Source organism: Scyliorhinus canicula, chromosome 12 (genome assembly GCF_902713615.1).
Source record: "Scyliorhinus canicula chromosome 12, sScyCan1.1, whole genome shotgun sequence".
Taxonomy (NCBI): domain Eukaryota; kingdom Metazoa; phylum Chordata; class Chondrichthyes; order Carcharhiniformes; family Scyliorhinidae; genus Scyliorhinus; species Scyliorhinus canicula.
In genome coordinates, this window is record NC_052157.1 from 159,629,997 (window position 1) to 159,652,075 (window position 22,079).

The following is a 22,079-nucleotide window of genomic DNA, read 5'->3' on the forward strand; positions in this document are numbered from 1 at the left end:
GTCACGCACCAGGGTCAACACCACTACTTTTCCAAGCCTGAAGAAGCGATGGACTTTGTGAGGGATCAGGGGCTGGTCCCGAAAAGAGGCCCCACGGGCACGAATTAGGGCCCGAGGACTACCGTAGGAAGGTACGCCGAATGGGCCTCGACTGCTGTTCAACGGTTTGCTGGGTCAAAGGTGCCAAGTGGAACATTTGGGACTCTTTCCTTTGTTCATGGACATTGGTTTGGGTTTTTTTGGGGGGTTTTTCTATGTTTTTATTTTTTCCTCTTTTTTCTGTTTTTTCCTTTTCGGGCGGATTTTTACTTTTTGTGCGGCTCACGGAGGACACAGGAGACGGCATGGTAATGATGGGGAGCCGGTCAGCAAGGGGGGGCCAAGGACGTGGGTTGGGGGGTTTTTGTTTTGTTGATGTCCATGCCTTCCTGTGCCAGTGAGTTTGCTCCAGTGGGTTGGAGAGGGGGATGAGGCGCCGGGGAGTGGGGAGGAGGAAGGGGAAACAATGGGAATGAGACAGGAGGGCGCCAGAGTGATGAGTCACCGGGCTAGCAGATTGGCTAGTCAAGGGAGTCAGGTGGGGGGGGGAGATCACAGCCAGTGGATGGCAGGGGTGGGGGTATCAGGGGATGTTGTTGGGGGGGGGTTGTTCTGCTGACGTGGGAGGGACTTGAAATAGGCACTGGAAAGGAGGTCGAGGGTGGAGGCAGCCAACGGGCGGGCCAGGAATGGCGCGACGCACGGGTCAGGGGCCGGCCCGAGAAAGGCTATGGCTGACCAGCGTTGGGGGGGGGGTTGTGCCCCCCGACCAGGCTGATCACCTGGAACGTCAGGGGACTGAGTGGGCTGGTTAAGAGGGCGCTTGCGGGCTCTGAGGGCGGACGTAATTATGTTGCAGGAGACACATCTGAAAGTGTCTGACCAGACCAGGCTAAGGAAGGGCTGGATTAGCCAGATCTCCCACTCGGACTTGGACTCGAAGTCCAGGGGGGTGGCAATCATGATCAACAAGCGGGTGCAATTTGAGGCGGAGGGCATAGCCGCAGACAGGGGGGGCAGATACCTGATGGTACGGGGCAGACTGGAGGGGAGAAGAGTGGTGCTGGTGAATATATATGCCCTGAACTGGGATGACATGGACTTCATTAAAAGAGTGCTGGGGAAGATCCCGGACCTGGACTCTGGCACGCTAATAATGGGGGGGGACTTTAACATGGTCCTTGACCCGGCTTTGGATCGGTTGTGTCCCAGAACGGGTAGACTCTCAGCAATGGCAAGGGAGCTGAAAGGGTTTATGGAGCAAATGGGGACAGTGGACCCCTGGAGAGCCAGACAGCCGACAGGAAGGGGTTACTCATTTAACTCACACGTCCATAAAGTATATTCTAGGATAGACTTCTTTGTTCTAAGCAGGGATTGTATAGGGGAGGTAAAGAACACGGAATATTCGGCAATCACTATCTCGGACCATGCCCCGCACTGGGTAGACCTGCAGGTCGGGGGGGGCGAACTACCAACGCCCGCAATGGAGGCTAGACGTGGGACTGCTGTCGGAGGAGGGGATCTGTGAGAGGCTTCGGAGGTGTATGCAAAATTACTTGCAGGTGAATGACACGGGGGAGGTCTCAGCGGCGACCCTGTGGGAGGCGCTAAAGGCAGTAGTGCGGGGGGAGCTGATTTCAATTGGGGCCCACAGAGCCATGGCAGACAGGGCAGTGATGGATAGATTGGTCAGGGAAATGGGTCAGATAGATGAAGAGCACGCAGAGTCCCCGGGGGAGGTTTTACTCAGGGAGAGTCAGAGACTACAGGCAGAACTGGGGGCACTATCCACGAGTAGGGCCGTGGAAAAGCTTAGGATGGCGAGGGGCGTGGTGTACGAGCATGGGGAAAAGGCTAGCAGACTGTTAGCACAGCAACTCAGGAAGAGGGAGGCGGCTAGGGAAATAAGTAGAGTGATGGATGGGGAGGGGCGCAAAGTGGAGGACCTGGCAGGATTGAATAAGGTATTCCGGGACTTCTATCGCAAGCTGTATACTTCGGAGCCGCCGGAAGAACCGGCGGAGATGAAAAGGTTTCTGGACGGGTTAACATTCCCAACAGTAGGTGGGGGGCGAGTGGATGAGCTGGGGGCCCCGATTAGAGTGGAGGAGGTATTGGGGGGCCTAAAGGCCATGTAGTCGGGGAAAGCCCCGGGGCCGGATGGATACCCAGTAGAGTTCTATAGGAAGTTCTCTGAGCTGGTGGGCCCGGTCTTGGCGAGGGTTTTCAATGAGGCAAGGGACAGAGGGACCCTGCCGCTGACAATGTCGCAAGCCACTATATCACTGATATTGAAGCGGGGTAAAGACCCGGGGGCGTGCGGGTCCTACAGGCCAATCTCCCTGATTAATGTTGACGCCAAGCTCCTGGCAAAGGTACTGGCGGTTAGAATGGAGGACTGCGTACCGGACGTGATTGGGGAGGACCAAACTGGGTTTGTGAAAGGTAGGCAGCTGGCGGCCAACCTGAGAAGATTACTTAAATGTGATAATGATGCCCCCGGCAGTCAGGGAGGTGGAGGTAGTGGTGGCAATGGACGCCGAGAAGGCCTTTGACCGGGTGGAGTGGGACTATCTATGGGAGGTGCTCGGACGGTTTGGGTTCGGGGAGGGACTGGTGAATTGGATCAAATTATTATATCAGGCCCCGAAGGCCAGCGTCAGGACTAACAGAGAAATGTCGGAGTACTTTAGGTTGTACCGAGGGACCAGACAGGGCCGCCCACTCTCCCCGCTGCTGTTTGTGCTGGCCATAGAGCCGCTGGCGATTGCGCTGAGAGCCGCAGAGGGGCTGGTGAGGGGCAGGGTAGAACATAGGATCTCTCTTAATGCAGACGACCTGCTCCTGTACGTGTCGGACCCAGTGGCCGGGATGGGAAGTATACTGGGAATGTTGAGGAAGTTCGGCCAGTTTTCAGGATACAAATTAAATACGGCCAAGAGTGAAATGTTTGTGGTACAGCTAAGGGGCCAGGAGAACAGATTGAGAGGGCTACCGTTTAGGCTGGTTGAGGAAAATTTCCGGTATTTGGGAATCCAGGTGGCACGAGACTGGGGCAGGCTGCACAAGTTAAATTTGGCCAGGGTGGTGGAGCAAATGAAGGGAGAGTTTCGGAGATGGGATGCACTCCCACTGTCGCTGGCAGGGAAGGTGCAGACTGTAAAGATGACAATCCTCCCTAGATTTCTGTTTGTTTTTCAGTGCCTCCCGATCTTTGTCCCACAGTCCTTCTTCAAAAGAGTTAACAGGATGATCATGAGCTTTGTCTGGGCGGGAAAATCACCGCGGGTGAAGAAGACGATGCTGGAGAGGAACCGCAGCGAGGGAGGGCAGGCTTTGCCGAGTCTGATTAATTATTACTGGGCGGCCAACATCGCTATGATAAGGAAGTGGATGGTGGGTACGGGGTCTATCTGGGAGCGGGTGGAGGCGGCTTCGTGCAGGGGCTCCAGCCTGGCAGCCCTGGTCACGGCTCCTCTACCGCTGCCGCCGGCCAGGTACTCCACCAGCCCAGTAGTGGTGGCGACCCTGCGGATATGGGGCCAGTGGAGGAGGCATGTAGGGGAGATGGGGGCGTCGGTTTGGGTGCCAATCTGCGACAACCATCGGTTTGCCCCCGGGAGTATGGAAGGGGGGTTCCGAGTATGGCGGCGGGCGGGGGTGGGAAGGGTGGGCGATATGTTCCTGGAAAGTAGCTTTACGAGTTTGAGGAGCTTGGAGGAGCAATTTGGTCTGGTAAGGGGAAATGATTTTAGGTACCTACAGTTGCGGGACTTTGTCCGTAGACAGGTCCCATCTTTCCCACGCCTCCCGCCAATGGGGATCCAAGACAGAATAGTCTCTAGGGGGGAAGAAGGGGAGGGTAGAGTCTCTGATATTTATAAGGTGTTCATGAGGGAGGAAGGGTCCCAGACGGAGGAACTGAAACTTAAATGGGAGGAGGAGCTAGGCGGGGAAATGGAAGACGGGCGGTGGGCAGAGGCCCTGAGTAGGGTAAATTCGACCGCAACATGTGCCAGGCTCGGGCTGATTCAATTTAAGGTCGTTCACCGGGCCCACATGACGGTGGCTCGGATGAGCAAATTCTTTGGGATAGACGACAAATGCGCTAGGTGCACGGGAGGACCAGCGAACCACGTTCACATGTTTTGGGCATGCCCTAAGCTTAGGGGGTACTGGGGGGGATTTGCGGGGATCATGTCCCAGGTGCTAAAAACAAGGGTGGCGATGGGTCCAGGGGTGGCAATTTTTGGGGTTTCGGAAGACCCGGGAGTCCAGGGGGAGAAGGAGGCCGATGTTTTGGCCTTTGCTTCCCTGATAGCCCGGCAACGAATACTATTGCCATGGAGGGACTCAAAGCCCCCGGAGACTGAGTTGTGGCTTGCGGACATGTCGGGTTTCTTGGGTATGGAAAAAATTAAGTTCGTCTTGAGGGGATCTGTACAGGGTTTCGCCCGGAGGTGGCAACCATTTAGTGGATGTTTGCACATTTTTGCCTTTTTTGCTTTCTTTCTGTTGAGGTCTGTAACTGTTTACAAAGCCAAAAACTACCTCAATAAAATTGTTTATTAAAAATTTTTTTTTAATTTAAGTGTCGTGCGTGACCCAATTCTTTCAGTGTGCACTGGCTTGAAATGTTTTCTTGCAGCATTGCATACACCTAATTTATTACAAAACCAATGCAGTACCTTTCAGGTTGCTGCATGACTGTGCACCCATGCAGTTTAGCAGAAAGGTTGGTTGGGATCAAACACTACTACATCAAAACTCAGTGCGAGTACTCTGTGGAAATTCAGAATGTCACTGCCACGTGTGTTGGTTTCAATAAGTCACTTACACGCTACAATTCATAGATACAAAACTGTCCACCATGTTTCAGCTGCACAATAGACATAAAGCAAAAGACTCAGATTTCATACATTACAATCTCCAACACAATGTCTGAACATTTTGTCCCAGAAGTGGGAATGCCTACAGCTAACTTATGACGAAGCTGCTGAGCAGGAGTCACATATCTTACATACGGCTGTCCGCAGGCAAGAAAAGAAGGGAACTCAAAAGTTAAAAAAATCTTTCTCAAGTTGGCCTTGCCAGGTCTGAGCAATATTGGTTAATGCCTGGTGACAGATGGGCCAACCATCTGCTTTCAGGCACACAGGTCGTGTGGCCCAGAAAGATGAAGTGAAAGAAAGATGAAGCACTCCAGGGAGGCTTAAAAATAACTATCGAGTTCAACAAGGATGTAGATTCAGAGAATAGAAATTCCATTGTGTTAAACAAGGAAGACTTTTCCAAGCAGAAAAGTTTATATGCTGTACCTGATAAATATAACCAGGTTTTGTTGACTTAGCATTCATTTTCGGTGCCAAAATGTAATATGTGTAAGTGCACTCCAAGTATAATGCAGCCAAAGCTCCTCAGAATCAGAAGTGGCTCATTTCCAGAATTCATAAAAACATAAAGACGTGATAGAAAAAGACCGTTTAATCCTTCCCAAAATTTACCTGCATTTTTATGCACCCAACAAAGATTAATTTGCCCCACAATGACAAATGATCGATTCAAACTGCAACCCAGAGTGTGAACAATGTGTTCAGAAATGGAAGATCAAAGAGTGTGTGAAAAACCTCTGCTCTCCACCATTGTTGGCAGGCAGGCCAGGAAGAAACTTTTGTTGACTTTGGGCACAAGTACAGGCTGGATCCAAAAATATAACATTTGATTAAAGTCTGATTCTAAAATATTTGAATCAGTCAGTTTGCCCTAAAATCAAGGTTGCACTGAGCAAGAATATGGTTCTTTAAAGTAAGGCACAATAAAGTTATAATTAATTTGTGGCTTATCACAGGTGAGATAATCTTCTCAAGACCTACGCTGACTGTTGACTCATGATATGTTCTAATATAATGGGCAGTCTAGTTAATGAAAAATACTATTCAAAGATCAGGTGTAGGATTTTCCGTGCAGACTTCTGAACTCCACCATGAGGCTACAATATGGGTGAGGAACCCACACTGTATGGGAAACAATCTTTGTGATTTTCCTAGTGGCAGCCACTTAATGGCCAGAGTAGTCTTGCCAACCAAATAAAATGCTGGGCCTGTGCTTGGCATGGTGGCACAGTGGTTAGCACTGCTGCCTCATAGAGCCAGGGGCCCGGGTTCACTTCCGGCCTTGGATTACTGTCTGTGTAGAGTTTGCACCTTCTTCCCGTGCCTGCGTGTGTTTCCTCCGGGTGCTCCGGTTTCCTCCCACATTCCAAAGATGTGCAGGCTAGGTGGAATGACCATGCTAAATTGGCCCTTCGTGTCCAAAAAGGTGTGTAGGTTAGATTGAGGGGTTAATTTATGGGATAGGGCAGGGGAGTGACCTTGGGTGAAGTACTCTTTCAGAGGGTCGGTTCAGACTCGATGGGCCGAATGGCCTCCTTCTGCACTGTAGGGATTCTATGATTCAGAGACCTTCCATTTTGAAAGGAGCAGTAGAGGATGTCTTGGCAGTGGTCACTTCAAGATATAGGTGCGCTCTCTCCAGTTTTTTTAAAAACAAATTGAAAAATCGCTTTTGTATGCAGGCTAGTGGTGGGGTAATGATGGGAGTCCTTCTACATGGAGGCCTTCAGCTGCTACAAAACCAGACAGGCAGAGTGGGTCGCCAGGCCTGCTTGGAGTGCTGCCCCTCCCCCTGGTCGGTTGCCAGGAGGCCATTTCTAGGCAAGTAAATTTGTCCCTGCCATTGGCGGGAACTAGAGACGGACTGGAAAATCCTAGTTGACCTTAATTGGCCTTAAGTGGTTCTTAATGAGCCATGTCAGCTACTTACACCATGCGGGTTTGTAACCCTCTCGCTGCCCAACACCACCTCTGCACAAAAGGCCTGGAAGGATTAATGAGGCCAGAGGAGCTACTTTTAGATTCCATCCAGCTCGGCTCCCCACCTCAGAAGGACCTGAAAATCCTACCCCAGCCTCAAGAAAGACAAATAGCAGAAGTGTCTTGAAAGGTACACCAGTCGATGCAATACTCAGGGACAAAGGTCAAAAGAATCCGATAGAATTTGACCATTGCTTGTCCCATCAGATTTCCCCTGCAAACCTTGTATGTTGAAGTCGTAAAGAATGTTGAAAATTGTGCAACCATCCACGAACATCCCCACGTCTGACCTTTTGATGGAGGGAGGTCATTGATGAAGCAACTGAAGATGGTTGGGCCCCAGAAACTACCCTGAGGAACTCCTGCAGCAATGTCCGGGGACTGAGATGATTGACCTCCAACAACCGCAACCATCTTCCGTCATGCTATGTATGACTCCAACCAGAGAGTTCCTCCCAGCACCCCCTTCCCCTGATTGCCATTGACTTCAGTTTTGCAATGGCTCCTTGATGCCACGCTTGGGCAAATACTGCAATGATGTCAAAGGCTATCACTCTCACCTCAGCTCTTGAGTTCAGCTCTTTTGTCTATGTTTGGACCAAGAGACATTTAACTAGCACACCTAAAATGCATCATCCAGAATTGCCCTTGAAATATACCTTCCCATCAAACTCCCTTTCTCAATGGGTAGAGACTTCTTTCCCTGCACTGAGCCAGTTCTCAGAATATCACAACTGAAAAAATAGGAATTACTTCCTTGCGTCACTGCAAGGATGCTACCATTTGATCACCCCAGTTGAGGCCATTGGAAATTGGCTCAACTTCATTCAAATTGAGTCTAAGGTAGACCACGGAGCAGATGGGATAAAAGCTGGCAGAGGAGAAGTGTTTCAATGAAACTGACTAGCCAAGGAATTAATTATTAGAGAAATAAAAGTGAATTGAAGCCAGCTGGAGCTCCAGTGCCTTGCACTGCACAATAGTTAGATGTGGTTCCACATTCCAAATTCCCAGAAGGCGAGCTCCAAATTTAAAGGTACCCCTGCCGAACACACTTTGTGGATACCACCATTTCCTCTCATTTTTTTCTGAAGGGCGCGGGTGATTTACTTAAGTGCACACCCTTCAATATCACTTGTGTGGCACATAAGGGGCCTCACGGTAGCATGGTGGTTAGCATCAATGCTTCACAGCTCCAGGGTCCCAGGTTCGATTCCTGGCTGGGTTACTGTCTGTGTGGAGTCTGCACGTCCTCCCCGTGTGTGCGTGGGTTTCCTCCGGGTGCTCCGGTTTCCTCCCACAGTCCAAAGATGTGCGGGTTAGGTGGATTGGCCATGCTAAATTGCCCGTAGTGTAAGGTTAATGGGGGGATTGTTGGGTTACGGGTATACGGGTTACGTGGGTTTAAGTAGGGTGATCATTGCTCGGCACAACATCGAGGGCCGAAGGGCCTGTTCTGTGCTGTACTGTTCTATATAAACGGCCTATGCAAATACTTTGCTGTGTGGCTGTGCAGCTTTAAGGCAACATTGGTAGTTTATGATATTTTCGAAAGAAAAAGAGAGTGGGAATGCAAAAGAAAAAGTATAAACAGGAAAAAAGAGCAAAAAAGAAACATTTAGCACTGAAATGGTTCAGGAAAATAAACAATTTCTCTCTTACAGAACTGCATCTGCCACAGGGATAGCCAAAAGAAAGAAAGTTTAAAATTAAAACAAATGAAAATAAAACAAAAATACAGAAACATCAGAATTTCTGAAGTATCTTTTGCATGAATGATATTACAAAAATATGGTTACTTTTAAACTTCAAACTCTTTAGTGCTCAAAAGTGATCAAATGCAGCAGTTGTTTGGGATAATCGTGGATTTCTACTACAGTAATTCAATACGTCTCTGAGTTCATATATACATACAGATAAAGGGAGAAGGAAACCACTCTTCAGGAGCTTTCTGGCAATAACATCATCCTCACAGATCTTTTCTCGCACCTCAGAGAACACATCAGGAAATGCTCAAGGCAGATCAATTAGCATCTGAATGAGTCAGATGGATCTCGCCCAAAATCTTAGCCTTTCACTAGGAAGCCCACCGAAAGGAGGAACCTGACTTTTCCTTCAGATGCTGAACAATCGGCTGTGCATTTCCAACATTTTCTGTTTTTAATTTTAGATGGCCTGTGTTTCTGGAGTTTTTTTCATCACATCCAAGAACATTTTGTCTGAAAAGAAAAACATGGTCGTAACATCTTGCATACAGAGTTTTAGTGATATAAATGGATACGGCACATGGGGCATAATGTGTCCTCGAGGCAAATTCATTTTCAACAGATTCATTCACAAATGAAGCAGACTGCACGGTAAATGCTCTGTAGCTTATAGTTCAGTCCAGAGCATACCACGGAGTAGAGGATAATTTAAAAAAACATCCCAAGTCACTTGGGCCAAAGGAGAAAAAGCAAACAAAAGAAAGAGATTAGATTTGTATAATACCTCATCAACTCTTCTGTGGACATCTCAAGTAACTTTACAAACAGCAGATTCAATTAGAATGACAAGCCCAGCAACCAATTTGCATAAAGTGAGGTCCTACGATTAGTAACCAAATGAATAACCAAACACCTTTTCTTGGAAATGTAGGTTGATGTCACCAAGGCATCGGGAGAACTTTTAACAACAACGCCACAGAATCTTTTATCTGGGCCGGCAGACTGGGCCTTGGTTTAATATGCACAACCATAACATAGCACCCTAGATAACCAGCCCATTCGGCCAAACTAGTGTTTATAATCTCCACAAGCCTCTTCCTATCCCTCTTCACCCCACCTATCAGCCTATCCTTCTGTTCCAGAACACACATGCAAATTGGTGTTTGGGATGGCAGGTTAAGTGGATTGGCCATGCTAAATTGCCCTTCAATGTTCAGGGATGTGCAGGTTATGTTATGGGGTTACAGGGCTAGGGGGCGGGATGGACAGTTGAGTGGAACGAAGAACAAAGTGAACAAAGAATATTACAGCACAGGTACAGGCCCTTCAACCCACCAAGCCTTCCCAATCCAGACTCCTTATTTTGACTTACTACTTATCGCCCAAACGATCTGTATCCCTCCATTCCCCGTCCATTCATATGTCTGTCAAGGTACATCTTAAACATTGCTATCATGCCTGTTTCCACAACCTCCACTGACAACACGTTCCAGGCACCCACCATTCTCTGAATGAAAAACCTTCCCCACACATCTCCCTAAACTGTCCCCCTCTCACCTTGACCTGTGCCCCTTGTAATTGAGTCTTCCACCATGGGAAAAGGCTTCTGACTATTCACCCTGTCTATACCTCTCGTAATTTTGCAGACCTCAATCAGGTCACCCCTCAGCCTCTATCTTCCAACAGAAACAATCTGAGTTTATTCAACCTCTCCTCATAGCTAACACCCTCCAGAGCAGGCAACATCCTGGTAAACCTTCTTTGCACTCTCTCCAAAGCATCCACATAATTCTGGTAGTGTGGCGACCAGAACTGTATGCAATATTCCAAATGTGGCCTAACTAAAGCTTTATTCAACTGTAACATGACCTGCCAACTTATGTACTCAATGCCCCGGCAAGCTTACCGTCTGCCTCCTTGACCACCTCATCCACCTGCATTGCCACTTTCATGGAACTATGGACCTGGAAATGGGTAGAGTGCTCTTTCGAAGGGTTGGTGCAGACTTGATGGGCCAAAAGGCCTCCTTTTGCATTGTAGTGATTCTATGATTCTATTTTATTAAAGAGGTGAACACATGGCTAAAGGAACAGTGTGCAAAAAGAAGGATTCCAGCTTGTGGGACACAGGGTCACAAACTGGGCTAGGATCCGAGCAAAAAGGATAATTAGGATGGTCATAAGGACTCTACCTAGCAATTGGGAGGAGAGCAGAGGTGGAAAAAGTAATACAAATAAAAGGGAGAGTAAAAGTCAGAAATTGTGCTTTAGGTACTACAGGTAAAGGGAAACCTAAAACATTTAAGCTGGAATTCTCCAGCTGTTCGCTGGCGGTGGGATTCTCTGATCCCGCTGGCAGTGCATCCCTGCCCATGGGTTTCCCGGCGGCATGGGATGGCTTCAATGGGAGCTGCCATTGACAGCGGGGCAAACAGAGAATCCCGCCTTCAGCAAATGGCGCGCTGCTAAGATGCCCATAAAGTTTATACCAGGGACTGAATTTTACAGGTGGCAGGGTTTCCTGTCCTGCCACCAGAAGAGTTTGCGGTGACGATGTCAGCAGCCATTTAATGCTCTTAGGTGCATTAATTAGCTGGAGGCGGGTCTTACGTACCTCACTTGGAAAGGAAGTCATGTCTCAGAGAGCTGTCAGCCAACCTGATTGGCAGTGCTCTGCAGTCCTGGTAGTGCCACAGGGGCCTTAATGAAGAGGCCAGGGGTTGGGGGGGACCTCACTTTCCTGCTCGAGACCCAAGCAAGCTGCTCCCCTATTCCTGGCCTCCATTTGCCAGTCTCAAAATTGAGGCCCGCAGAAAGAGGCCCATCATGGACCTCAAGCAGCCATTAATATGTCACTTAAGGACCTCAATCGGATGAGCCTGGGCAGTTCCGGGCCTTGCCCAATCCCCATTAGACACGTAAGGAGGCAGCAAGCAGGCCACCCTGGGAATTGGAAATGAAAACAGAAAATGCTGGATAAACTAGCAAATCTGGCAGCATCAGTGGCGAGAAACAGAGTTTTGGATCTGTATGATTCTTGTACGGAACTACACACTCTGCCTATTTCGCCTTCCTCCTTTAAGACTCTCCTTAAAGCCTATGGCTGAGCTTTCATCCAGCCTAATATCTCCTGATGTGGTTCATTGTCATACTTTGTTTTAAAATGCTCCTTGAGACATTTTGTTATTTTCTATATAACTTGCTGTTGTTCTCTATAAGTTTTAGAATATGGAGCCAGAAGAGTACACCTAATCTAAGTGCAACAATCCTCTCACACTGCACTGAAGTGTCAGCTTCCATTACATGCTTAAGTATACAGTGAGGCTTAAACATGCAACCTTTTTAGTGTTACCAAATGAGTAAAAATAAAAATCTCTAACAGGGAAACCTGCATGGCAACAGATTTATTTGGCCTCACTAAAAAATTCAAAGAGTAAGGAAAACAATTACTTACAGGGATACTCCAAATTTGCATCCCATCTGCATATCCGATAAGCAACAGCAATGGGGGGTCATTTCCAGCGTTGTTCATCTCGTGATACTCAGGATTCCTTGCAAGATCTGTAACAGGATTTGAAGGTCACAATACAGCTACTATTCAGACCCCATCCCGACAGCACCTTTTACACAGCTCTCCTCAAAATACCCAGTAAGTATTCCCCTTGATCACCTTCTATCTAGAAAATAGAACATACATTCATTCTCTACAAATAATTAATTTATTTTCAAAACGCATTTACTGCAAACATGAAGAGCAACCATTTTGCACTCAGCAAAGGTTTGCATACTTCAACAAGAATAATGACTAATTGATCTGTTCCTGATGTTGGTTCAGGGTGCAATGTTGGCAACAGCAGCAGCAACTTACATTTATAGAGTGTCTTTAACTCTCCATCACAGCTTGGCACCTGTTCTTACATCTATTTTATTCATCTTTTTACCCGTCTCTAAAGCAGCCTGGGACATGATTGAATATACGTTTTTATTGTTATTACACTGCATAATCTTACTGTTCCTGTCTTGGGAAAGCAAGCCCCATGAGCCAGTTTGAGACCAGCAACTTGCATTTAACTTATTTTTATTAATTGTTCATGGGACGTGGGTGTTGCTCGCAAAGCCAGCATTTATTGTCCATCACTCGCTGCCGTTGAGAAAATGGTGGTGCGCCACCCTCTTGAATGCAGCTGAGTAGTTTGATGGGCCATTTTAGGGGGAGTTAAAAGTCAATCACATTGCTGATGGTCAAGAGTCACCTACAGGCCAGACCAAAGTAAGCCGATGGCAGATCTGGGTCAGCACGGTAGCACAGTGGTTAGCACTGTTGCTTCACAGTACCAGAGTCCCAGGTTCGATTCCCAGCTTGGGTCACTGTCTGTGCGGAGTCTGCACGTTCTCCCCGAGTCTGCATGGGTTTACTCCGGGTGCTCCGGTTTCCTCCCACCATCCAAAGATGTGCAGGTTAGGTGGAATGGCCACGCTAAATTGCCCTTAGTTTCCAAAAAGGTTAGGTGGGGTTTTGAGGATAGGGTGGAGGTGTGGGCTTAAGTAGGGTGCTCTTTCCAAGGGCCGGTCAGACTCGATGGGCCGAATGGCCTCCTTCTGCACTGTAAATTTTATGATTCTATGATCTCTTTCCCTGCAAGCCATTAGTAAATCAGATTGGTTTGTACAACAATCCAGTGGTTTCTGACCTTGGGCAACTGTCCTTATGGAAGTTGCACATTCTCCCGTGTCTGCGTGGGTCTCCCCCCCCACAACCCAAAGATGTGCTGGGGAGGTGGTAAATTGCCATGGTAAATTACCCCTTAATTGGAAAAAAATAATTGGGTACTCTAAATTTATATATTTTTTTATTTAAAAAAGAATCATGAAATCCGTACAGTGCAGAAGGAGGCCATTCGGCCCATCGTGTCTGCACCAACTCTCTGAAAGAGCACCTTAACCTAGACCCAATCCCCCACCTATTGACAATTTAGCATATCCAATCCACCTAACCTGCACATCTTTGGACCGTGGGAGGAAACCGGAGCACCAGGAGGAAACCCACGCACACACGGGGAGAATGTGCAAACTCCCACAGACAGTCGCCCACGGTCAGAATCTAACTCGGGTTCCTTGTGCTGTGAGGCAGCAGTGCTAACCACTGTGCCACCATGCCGTATTTACTAGTTCATAAAAATAACCACAATACTACATTGCCCATGGAATCAGCTCTTTTAATGCAATAATGTATTTTCACCCACATCTGGACATCCGCATGGACACTCTGTGTGAGAGCCAACATCCTGTTGAATGCAAAAAATCAAGGGAGAGCCACACATCTGCAGCTGACCGGCCTATAAAAAGCAGCCACAATTACTGCTACAAATTGATCATGATTCATCAGGGACCATAAATCATAAATAAGAAGAAGCAATACTTCCTCTTCATTGCGAAACTCAACCTTCTTCTGAATTCAATTGGTACAATGGAGTCCGAAAAATCTACGATAAACATTATTCTCCACAGAAATGACTTACATTATGAAAACTGATTTGGTTATATACTGAATACAGGTTCCAACTGCTGATACACGAAAGTGGGAGTTTTACATTTCCTGACTGAACTCGGTTACAGTTTACATCAACTGTCAAAACTGTAGAACATGGAGCTCAGACAACTGGTAGCACATTTCCTAGCCGAGGGGAAGCTTCCAGGGAGGTCCAAGGTTACGCAGCAGATTAAAATGTATGGAATGGCTTCAGAATACATAATGACCCTCCCCATCAGTGACATCAACAGAGTGTCTCTAAACCTAAAGTGACAAGTCTCCCTCAGGCAACAAATTTGAATAATCTGAAAAGACAATCAAAATTCACATTTATCACACTCTTCACCAAATTCTGGATTGTCTTCCCATAAAAAGTTAACAGTGTCACATCAGCATCCAGTATCCTATCATTGAAACAGCCTGGGACATTCTGCTATGTGAAAGATGCTGCACAAGTGTAAATTGCAATAATGTTGTATAAATTACATCATTAAATTCATGTTTGCACAGAAATATTATGCTTGGATCAACAATTCCATTCATTCCCTACAAAACACAGACTCAATTCATAATATTTTTCGACCTCATCCCACTTAGCTATTCTTGCTTCAACAACATCAAATATAAAATAATTATTTTGTGCAAGATATAGGGCGGAATCTTGACATTTTGTTTTTCCAAACGGTCAGGTTCAGACTGAAAACTGCATGTAGCTCTCCAATTGGACAGACCAGTTTTCACTCCCAACCTTGTGCCTCTTTCAAAATAAAAGGGTGCCCAGGTCAGACAGAACAGACCCCAGCCCCCGCCACAGAGGCATTGGGGGCTCCCCCTTCACCATCCTGAAGCATCCCCAAAGAGAGGAGAAGGTCTGCACACTGTCTTATTTGTGTGTTGACTAGGAGAGAGTGGTGACGAAGGGTTTAAAAGCAGCTCCCCCTTGTTAGCGGCGAGACACTGAGGTGCGAGTCTGGCAAATCAGTCGGCAAGACAGACAGTAATGGGGAGAGTCATGAGGGCTTATTTTAGGCACTATGCGTCGTTAAATACGGTCCACGATCTCGTCAATGCGGCTGTCGAGAAACATCCCACGATTCGCCCCCAAAATGACAACTAGAAATGTTTCTGTTAAATTGCACCCCTAATCTAATGGTCTTGATCTAATGCCAAAACAGATGTTCTGACGATAATATGTTAACCCATTAATACTGATAAACAATTTCCACTATTTTTAATTAGAAGTACAAGCAGTTTATTTTGCGCTTTTCAACTTCAAGGAGAAAGACTTTCTGCTTGGATCATGCTTCCCCTTAACAGTTCGGGAGCAACAACAGTTCAGGAGCAACATGTGTGTGGTACAATGTACAGCACAGACAATGAATTAAGAAAAAGGAATATTTTGCCCTGAATGGCTCAGTATTATTCCAAGCAGCGCTTTAACCTAGTAAGCCAACTGGAAGGCTTCCAACGGTAAATTCTAATTCTTCCCCAAGATGGTACTCCAACATGTTGCCTTAGCACTAGTAGTAGAATACCAACAAGGACAGTGAAAACAATTAAAATAAGAGCTGCAGTCCTGTTACAGCTAATGGATTCACTAATCCAGTGTTATACCTCCAAAGTTGTGCCAGTATCATTCTCATGTGATACTCTCACCTCCAATTGCTTTGCCACTACCACAAATCAAAATTTGGGTTCTGCAGCATAAATGCTCTGCAACTGATATTATTCAGTGTATATTGTATTTCAGATAACCCTGGGATGAACATTTCTACACACCCACCATTATGCTTCACTGAAACTCTATTGATACAAAGAGCAGCTACACAGTAGTATCCAGATTTTGTGGATTTTTTCAGGAATCCCATATTATTTCAATCAGGTAAATGCGAGAAAATAGCTACTGAAAATAAATCACAGAATTTACCATTAATATCAGCTTTTTCAAAACGAACCCAGACTATTTTTTCCTTCTCATCTGTTGGAGGTGAGCCGGTGTATGCCTGAGAAGAAAAATAACATTGATGAAAAGAAAACTAAAAATAACAGAAAACATTAACAGCTATCAATTTGTCTACAGTGATCAATAATAAAGTAACCACATACCATAGTCATAGATTTCAGTCACAGTACATCTAATGGTTCATTTACCTATCAACTCTGCTATCAATGGCAGCTTAACTTAAAGAATATTAAGTGAAGATATACTGCACCCCCCTGAGGCACTCACCCGTAGCGCACTTTGTGTATCATGAGATGCAAGCCTCAAAGTTGCACTGTAATCTTGTAGTGTCCCTCCGACCACCCTGATGAGATCAGCAAACACTGCAGCATGGCAATACAGTGCTTCTGTCAAATACATCAACTGGACACACAGTGGTGATGAGATCAAATCCCACCATAGTAATTCATGCAACTGAATTCAATAAACATGGTGCCAGCAAAAAAAATCCTGAAAGCTGCCAGGTTACTGTAAAAATCTAAACTGGTTCATCAATGCTCTTCAGGAAAGGATCTGCCGTCACTTGCTCTGATCTACGTGCAACTCCAGTTGCACACACCATACATTTGATTTTTAACGTTTACACAGCAACTAGGGGTAGGCACTAAGTGCTATCTCATCATTAACACTGACAGGCCAAGAAGACAGATATATATATATATATATGAACTATCACAAGAATTAAACAATGGGACTAGAGGGCGGCACTGCTGCCTCATGGCGCTGAGAACCCATGTTCGATGCCGGACCCGGGTCACTGTCCATGTGGAGTTTGCACATTCTCCCCGTGTCTGCATGGTCTCACCCGCACAACCCAAAAGATGTGCTTGATAGCTGGATTGGTCATGCTAAAATTGCCCCTTAATTGGAAAAAAAATTTAAAACAATGGGACTAGATGGTTTCTACGTATTTTCACGCTTCCTGGCATTGCCTTTATTGACCCAGCCATGAGAGAAGGTAAAAAAGATACATTTCTATATTTGACCCTAAAATACTTCCTTACTGCACCACCATTAATAGACCAAATAGCATGGGCAGCATACACAAGTAAAATAGGAACTTCAATAGCAAATGAAACACTTAATGAATGTACTAACCATTGGAATACATTAAACATGCATACAGTAATAAACTATACTGCTAATTCAGTTATTTTCCCCTTGCAAAATACTTGAATTGTTAAGTGCAACACACAACTTCAGTTCAGATTAACAGATTATATAATTTTGGAAAAATTATAAATTATATAGTTTTGAATTAATTAATCAATCAAAGAATTAATCTCTACTTGGAGGGACAAGAATTAATCAAGGATGGTCAGCAACTGTGCCCGGGGAGATCGTGTCTAACAAATTTGATTGACGTTTTCTGGGAGGTAGCTAGGTTTGTCGAAGAGGACAATCCAGTTGATGTAATCTGTATGGACTTCCTTGAGGCTTTTGACAAGATCCTGCATGGGAGACTGGTCAACAGGAGGCGATTTAAAAGCTGAAGGCGGCGCTCTCCAACCATAGAGCTCAGATTGCCTCATTGGAGGCAGAGATTACGGTGCTGGCGGAGGAGCAGAGAACACTAAAGGCCAAGGTTGCTGATCTGGTGAACCGTTCCAAATGATAAAACTTAAGGATCGTTGGGCTGTCTAATAGGCTGGAGGGCTCCAATTCCACAGACTATATGTCCAAAATGTTCAGAAGGTTGGTGGGGGAGAGGGTCTTTTCGACTCCTCCTGAGTTGGACCGTGCCGATAAATCAGTGAGGCAGAAGTCCAGCTCGGGGAGTCACCTCGGGTGGTCATAGTCCGGTTCCATCGATACCTGGATAAGGAGAGGGTCCCGAGATGAGCGAAGGACCAACAGGACAGTAGATGGAAGGGTGGAAAAGTGGCGCAGTGGTTACCGCTGCTGCCTCATGTCACCAAGGACCTGGGTTCAATCCTGGCCCCGGGTCACTGTCCGTATGGAGTTTGCACATTCTCCTCATGTCTGCATGGGTCTCACCCCCACAGCCCAAAGATGTGCAGTGTCATGGGAGTGTCCCTTTAAAAATGGTTTTGTCTTATCACAAGGCTTCAGTGATCTCACTGTGTGGGTGGAGCTGGGCTGTGGCCTGGGTTTTTACTTTCGTTTTTGAGTTGGGAGCTGGCTGTGGCTCTGAGTTTTACTTTGAGTTTGAACTGGTTTTGTTCTGCACAGGTTGATAGAAGGTTTTTTTCTCCATCTGCATTTTAAAAGTTGTTTCCAGACTGCTTGATAACTTGGAAATAAATAATTGTTTTCTGGAAGAAATTCAAACCTTCTGTTTTGGAAAGGACACAGGAGCATCCAAACCAGGTCTTGAGGGCCATGTGCTGGGCCACACCTTTGAAAGGGTTTTCTGGTTTATGGGATATTGTTATTAAATTGGAACAGCTTAAGGGGGAAATTTATTAAGGGTTTTCCATAGAGTACTGTGTGTGGTATTTATATTTGTAGTTGATAAAAATGCTTACTGTGTGTGTTTATAAAAATGTTAACTAAATTCTTAGAATAAATTTTGTTTTTGTTTAAAAGTTTTTAAGGCCTCTGTTGAATAACACCTGAAAGGCAGGCCCGTGTGCTCATCGTAACCAAAATTAATAAACAGTTGTAGGTCAGGTGAACTCCATGATATACTTCGGAGTTTTCTAAACCCTGGTCCATAACAGTAGGGTAGGTGGGTTGGCCACACTAAACTGCCCCTTAATTGAGAAAAGAAAAAGAATCGTGCACTTTAAATTTAAAAAAAAAAGGGTCTGGATTCTCCGCCCTGCCGCGCTACAGATGTGCCCCAACCCACCAGCAGGATTCTCCATAATGCCGGCAGGTCAATGGAGTTTCCCATTTGAGGCAGCCCCATGCCGTCGGGAAACTCCCGGGCGCCGGCAAAATGGAGAATCACACCGGCGGAGAATCCCACCCAAGGACTGTAGATGGGAGGGTCTTGTCATCAGGATATATCAAGATCTTGGAAGAGAGCTGGCGAGTAGACGTGGGAAATTTAATAAAGCTAAGGCTGCGCTGTACCAGAACAACGTGAGGTTTGATGTGGTGTACCTAGCTCATCTTCGGGTAATTTTCAAGGACAAAGACTATTATTTTGATGCACCGGAAATGCAAATGAATTTGTCAGAACACACAGACTGGGGATGATTTGGATTTGGATTTGTTTTGGCACGTGTATCGAGGTACAGTGAAAAGTATTGTTCTGCATATCGTTCAGACAGATCATTCCATACATGAAAAACATAGGACATACATAAATACATACTGTAACTACATAGGTACAGGCAATAGATGAGCATATGGAGTGCAGTACTACTCGATAGTGAAGATGTGTGAAGAGATCAGGTCAGTCCATAAAAGGGTCATTCAGGAGTCTGGTAACAGCGCCGAAGAAGCTGTTTTTGAATCTGTTAGTGCGTGTTCTCAGACTTTTGTATCTCCTGCCTGATGGAAGAAGTTGGAAGAGAGGATAACCCGGTGGGTGGGGTTTTTGATTATATTGTTCACTTTCCCAAGGCAGAGGGAGGTGTAGACAGAGTCAATGGATGGGAGACAGGTTTGCGTGATGGAATGCGCTGTGTTCATGACTCTCTGTAGTTTCTTACGGTCTTGGGCCGAGCAGTTGCCATGCCAGGCCGTGATGCAGCCAGGTTTGGACATGCCAAATTTCCTTAGTTTCCTGAGGAAGTAAAGGCACAGTTGTGCTTCCTTGGTCGTAGAGTCGACGTGGGTGGACCAGGACAAATTATTAGTGATGTGCACACCTAGGAATTTGAAGCTGTCAATGATTTCCACCTCGGCACCATTGATGCAGACAGGGTGTGTAGGATACTTTGCTTCCTGAAGTCAATGACCAGCTCTTTAGTTTTGTTGACATTGAGGGAGAGATTGTTGTCATTACACCACTCCAGTAGGCTCTCTATCACCCTCCTGTACTCCGACTCATCATTGTTCGAGATCTGACTCACGCCGGTTGTGTCATCAACAAACCTCTAGATGGAGTGGAGCCACATTTTGCCACACAGTCGTGTGTGCATAGGGCGTATAGTATGGGGCTAAGTACGCAGCCTTGCAAGGCCCTGATATTGAGGACTATCGTGGAGGAGGTGATATTGTTTATCCTTACTGCATAAAACTCTAAATTTTAAAAAGAAATCCAGTTGCAGAGGGAGGAGCCAGGTCCTGGGTTTTGGAGCTTTGATAGGAGCTTGGCTGGGATTATGGTGTTTTCCTCTCGGGTTCTGTATTAAAGTTCAGTCTGGGCGTGGGCGGGGGGACGTTGACCGTTGATATATTGCTGTTTTGACTTTGATCTTTGCCCTGTGTGGGGGTCACTCTGAGGGGGGTAAAGCGCGGGGGGGTGGGAGGGAGCATGGGGTGTCCTTATATGCGGACAATCTGTTTCTACAAATTACGGTCCCTCTCTCTAATGATGGGAAGATAATTTCATTTGATTTGATTTATTATTGTCACATGTATTAGTATACAGTGAAAAGTATTGTTTCTTGCATGCTGTACAAACAATGCATGCCGTACATAGGGAAGGAAGGAGAGACTGCAGAATATAATGTTAGTTATAGCAAGGTGTAGTGAAAAGATCAACTAAATCTGTAAGTAATTGAATTAGAACATTGTTAGAGAGTTTAAAAGAGTTAGTATTAAGTTTTAGAAGCATAAAACGAGAGTAAAAGATAGAATTAGAGGGTATCCTGGGCACAGCTTGCAAGAAGTTACCTCGCTCCGGCGCCGTCTTTTTTTGGAGCTACTCAGGCGGTTTGGCTCCTTTTCAGGGTACAAGCTAATTTTGAGACAGAGCAAAGTTCTTCCGATGAACCTTCCGAGGATGGGAAGAGTGACGGACATTTATAGAGGGTTGATGGATAAGGAGGGCGCTCCGGTGGAGGAGATCAAGTCCAAATGGTAGGAGTTGGATGGGGAGGTTAGGGCCAGGACATGGAAGGAAGCTCTGCATAGGGTCAATACATTCTTGTCATGTGCAAGGTTAAGCTTCATCCAATTTAAAGTGGTAAATAAGGCCCACATGACAGTTGCAAGGATGAGCCAATTCTTTGCAGGGATGGAGGATAGGTGTGTGCAGGGATTCCACGAATCTCATCCACATGTTCTGAGCATGTCCAAAGCTGAGGGTGTTCCAGCAGGAGTTCTCAGATGTCATGTCCAAGATCCTGAGTGTAGGGGTAGACCCAAGTCCGGAAGTGCCGATTTTTGGAGTGTCGGAAGATCCGGGAGTCAAGGGGAAAGAGAGGATGATGTCTTGACCTTTACCTCCCTGGTAGCATGGAGATGGATTTTGTTCAGCTGGCGGAACTTGGAGCCGCTGAAGACAGGGGTGTGGGTGAACAACCTGGCAAGTTTGCTGCACTTGAAGAAGGTCAGGTTCGCCTTACAGGGTGCGGAGAAGGGGTTCACCTGAAGGTGAAAGCCGTTTGTCGATTTCTTCAAGGTGAATTAAGGTGTCGGAGGAGGGGGATGTGCAGTGAGGCTCTGCATCGGACCAACTTCACATCCTTGAGTGCGAGGTTAAGTTTGATCCAGTTTAAGGTGGTGCACAGAGCACAGAGTGGGTTCTTCCCGGGGGTGGAAGGTAGGTGTAACCGGTGTTCCTTTTGGTCATGCCCTAAGCTTGTTAGCTTCTGGGTCTCCTTTTTGATACGTTGTCAGGGATTTTGGGTGTTCATTTGCATCTGTGCCCGTTGGTGGCCATCTTCTGAGTGTCTGAGGCGGACGTCTCTGGATTGTCACTGAGTGTCTTTAAGACAGAGATAGATAGGTTCTTGATTAATAAGGATATCAGGGGTTATGAGGATGAGAAAAATATCAGCCACGATTGAATGGCGGAGCAGACCCGATGGGCCGAGTGGCCTCATTCTGCTTCTATTTCTTGTG

At 46.4% G+C, this 22,079-nt stretch overlaps 1 protein-coding gene across 3 annotated transcripts in view; it reads right to left on the bottom strand.

Moving 5' to 3' along the window:
* The window catches only part of bcas3 (BCAS3 microtubule associated cell migration factor), a 1,085,633-nt gene that overhangs the window by 1,013,366 nt on the left and 50,188 nt on the right, over positions 1 to 22,079 (bottom strand). For all 3 annotated transcript variants that reach the window (XM_038814687.1, XM_038814685.1, XM_038814686.1), the window contains exons 4-5: positions 16,077 to 16,152; positions 12,074 to 12,180 (exon numbers count right to left, since the gene is read on the bottom strand). In XM_038814687.1, coding sequence (XP_038670615.1) covers positions 12,074 to 12,180; positions 16,077 to 16,152 — 183 coding nt within the window. The remainder of the gene's footprint in view (positions 1 to 12,073; positions 12,181 to 16,076; positions 16,153 to 22,079) is intronic.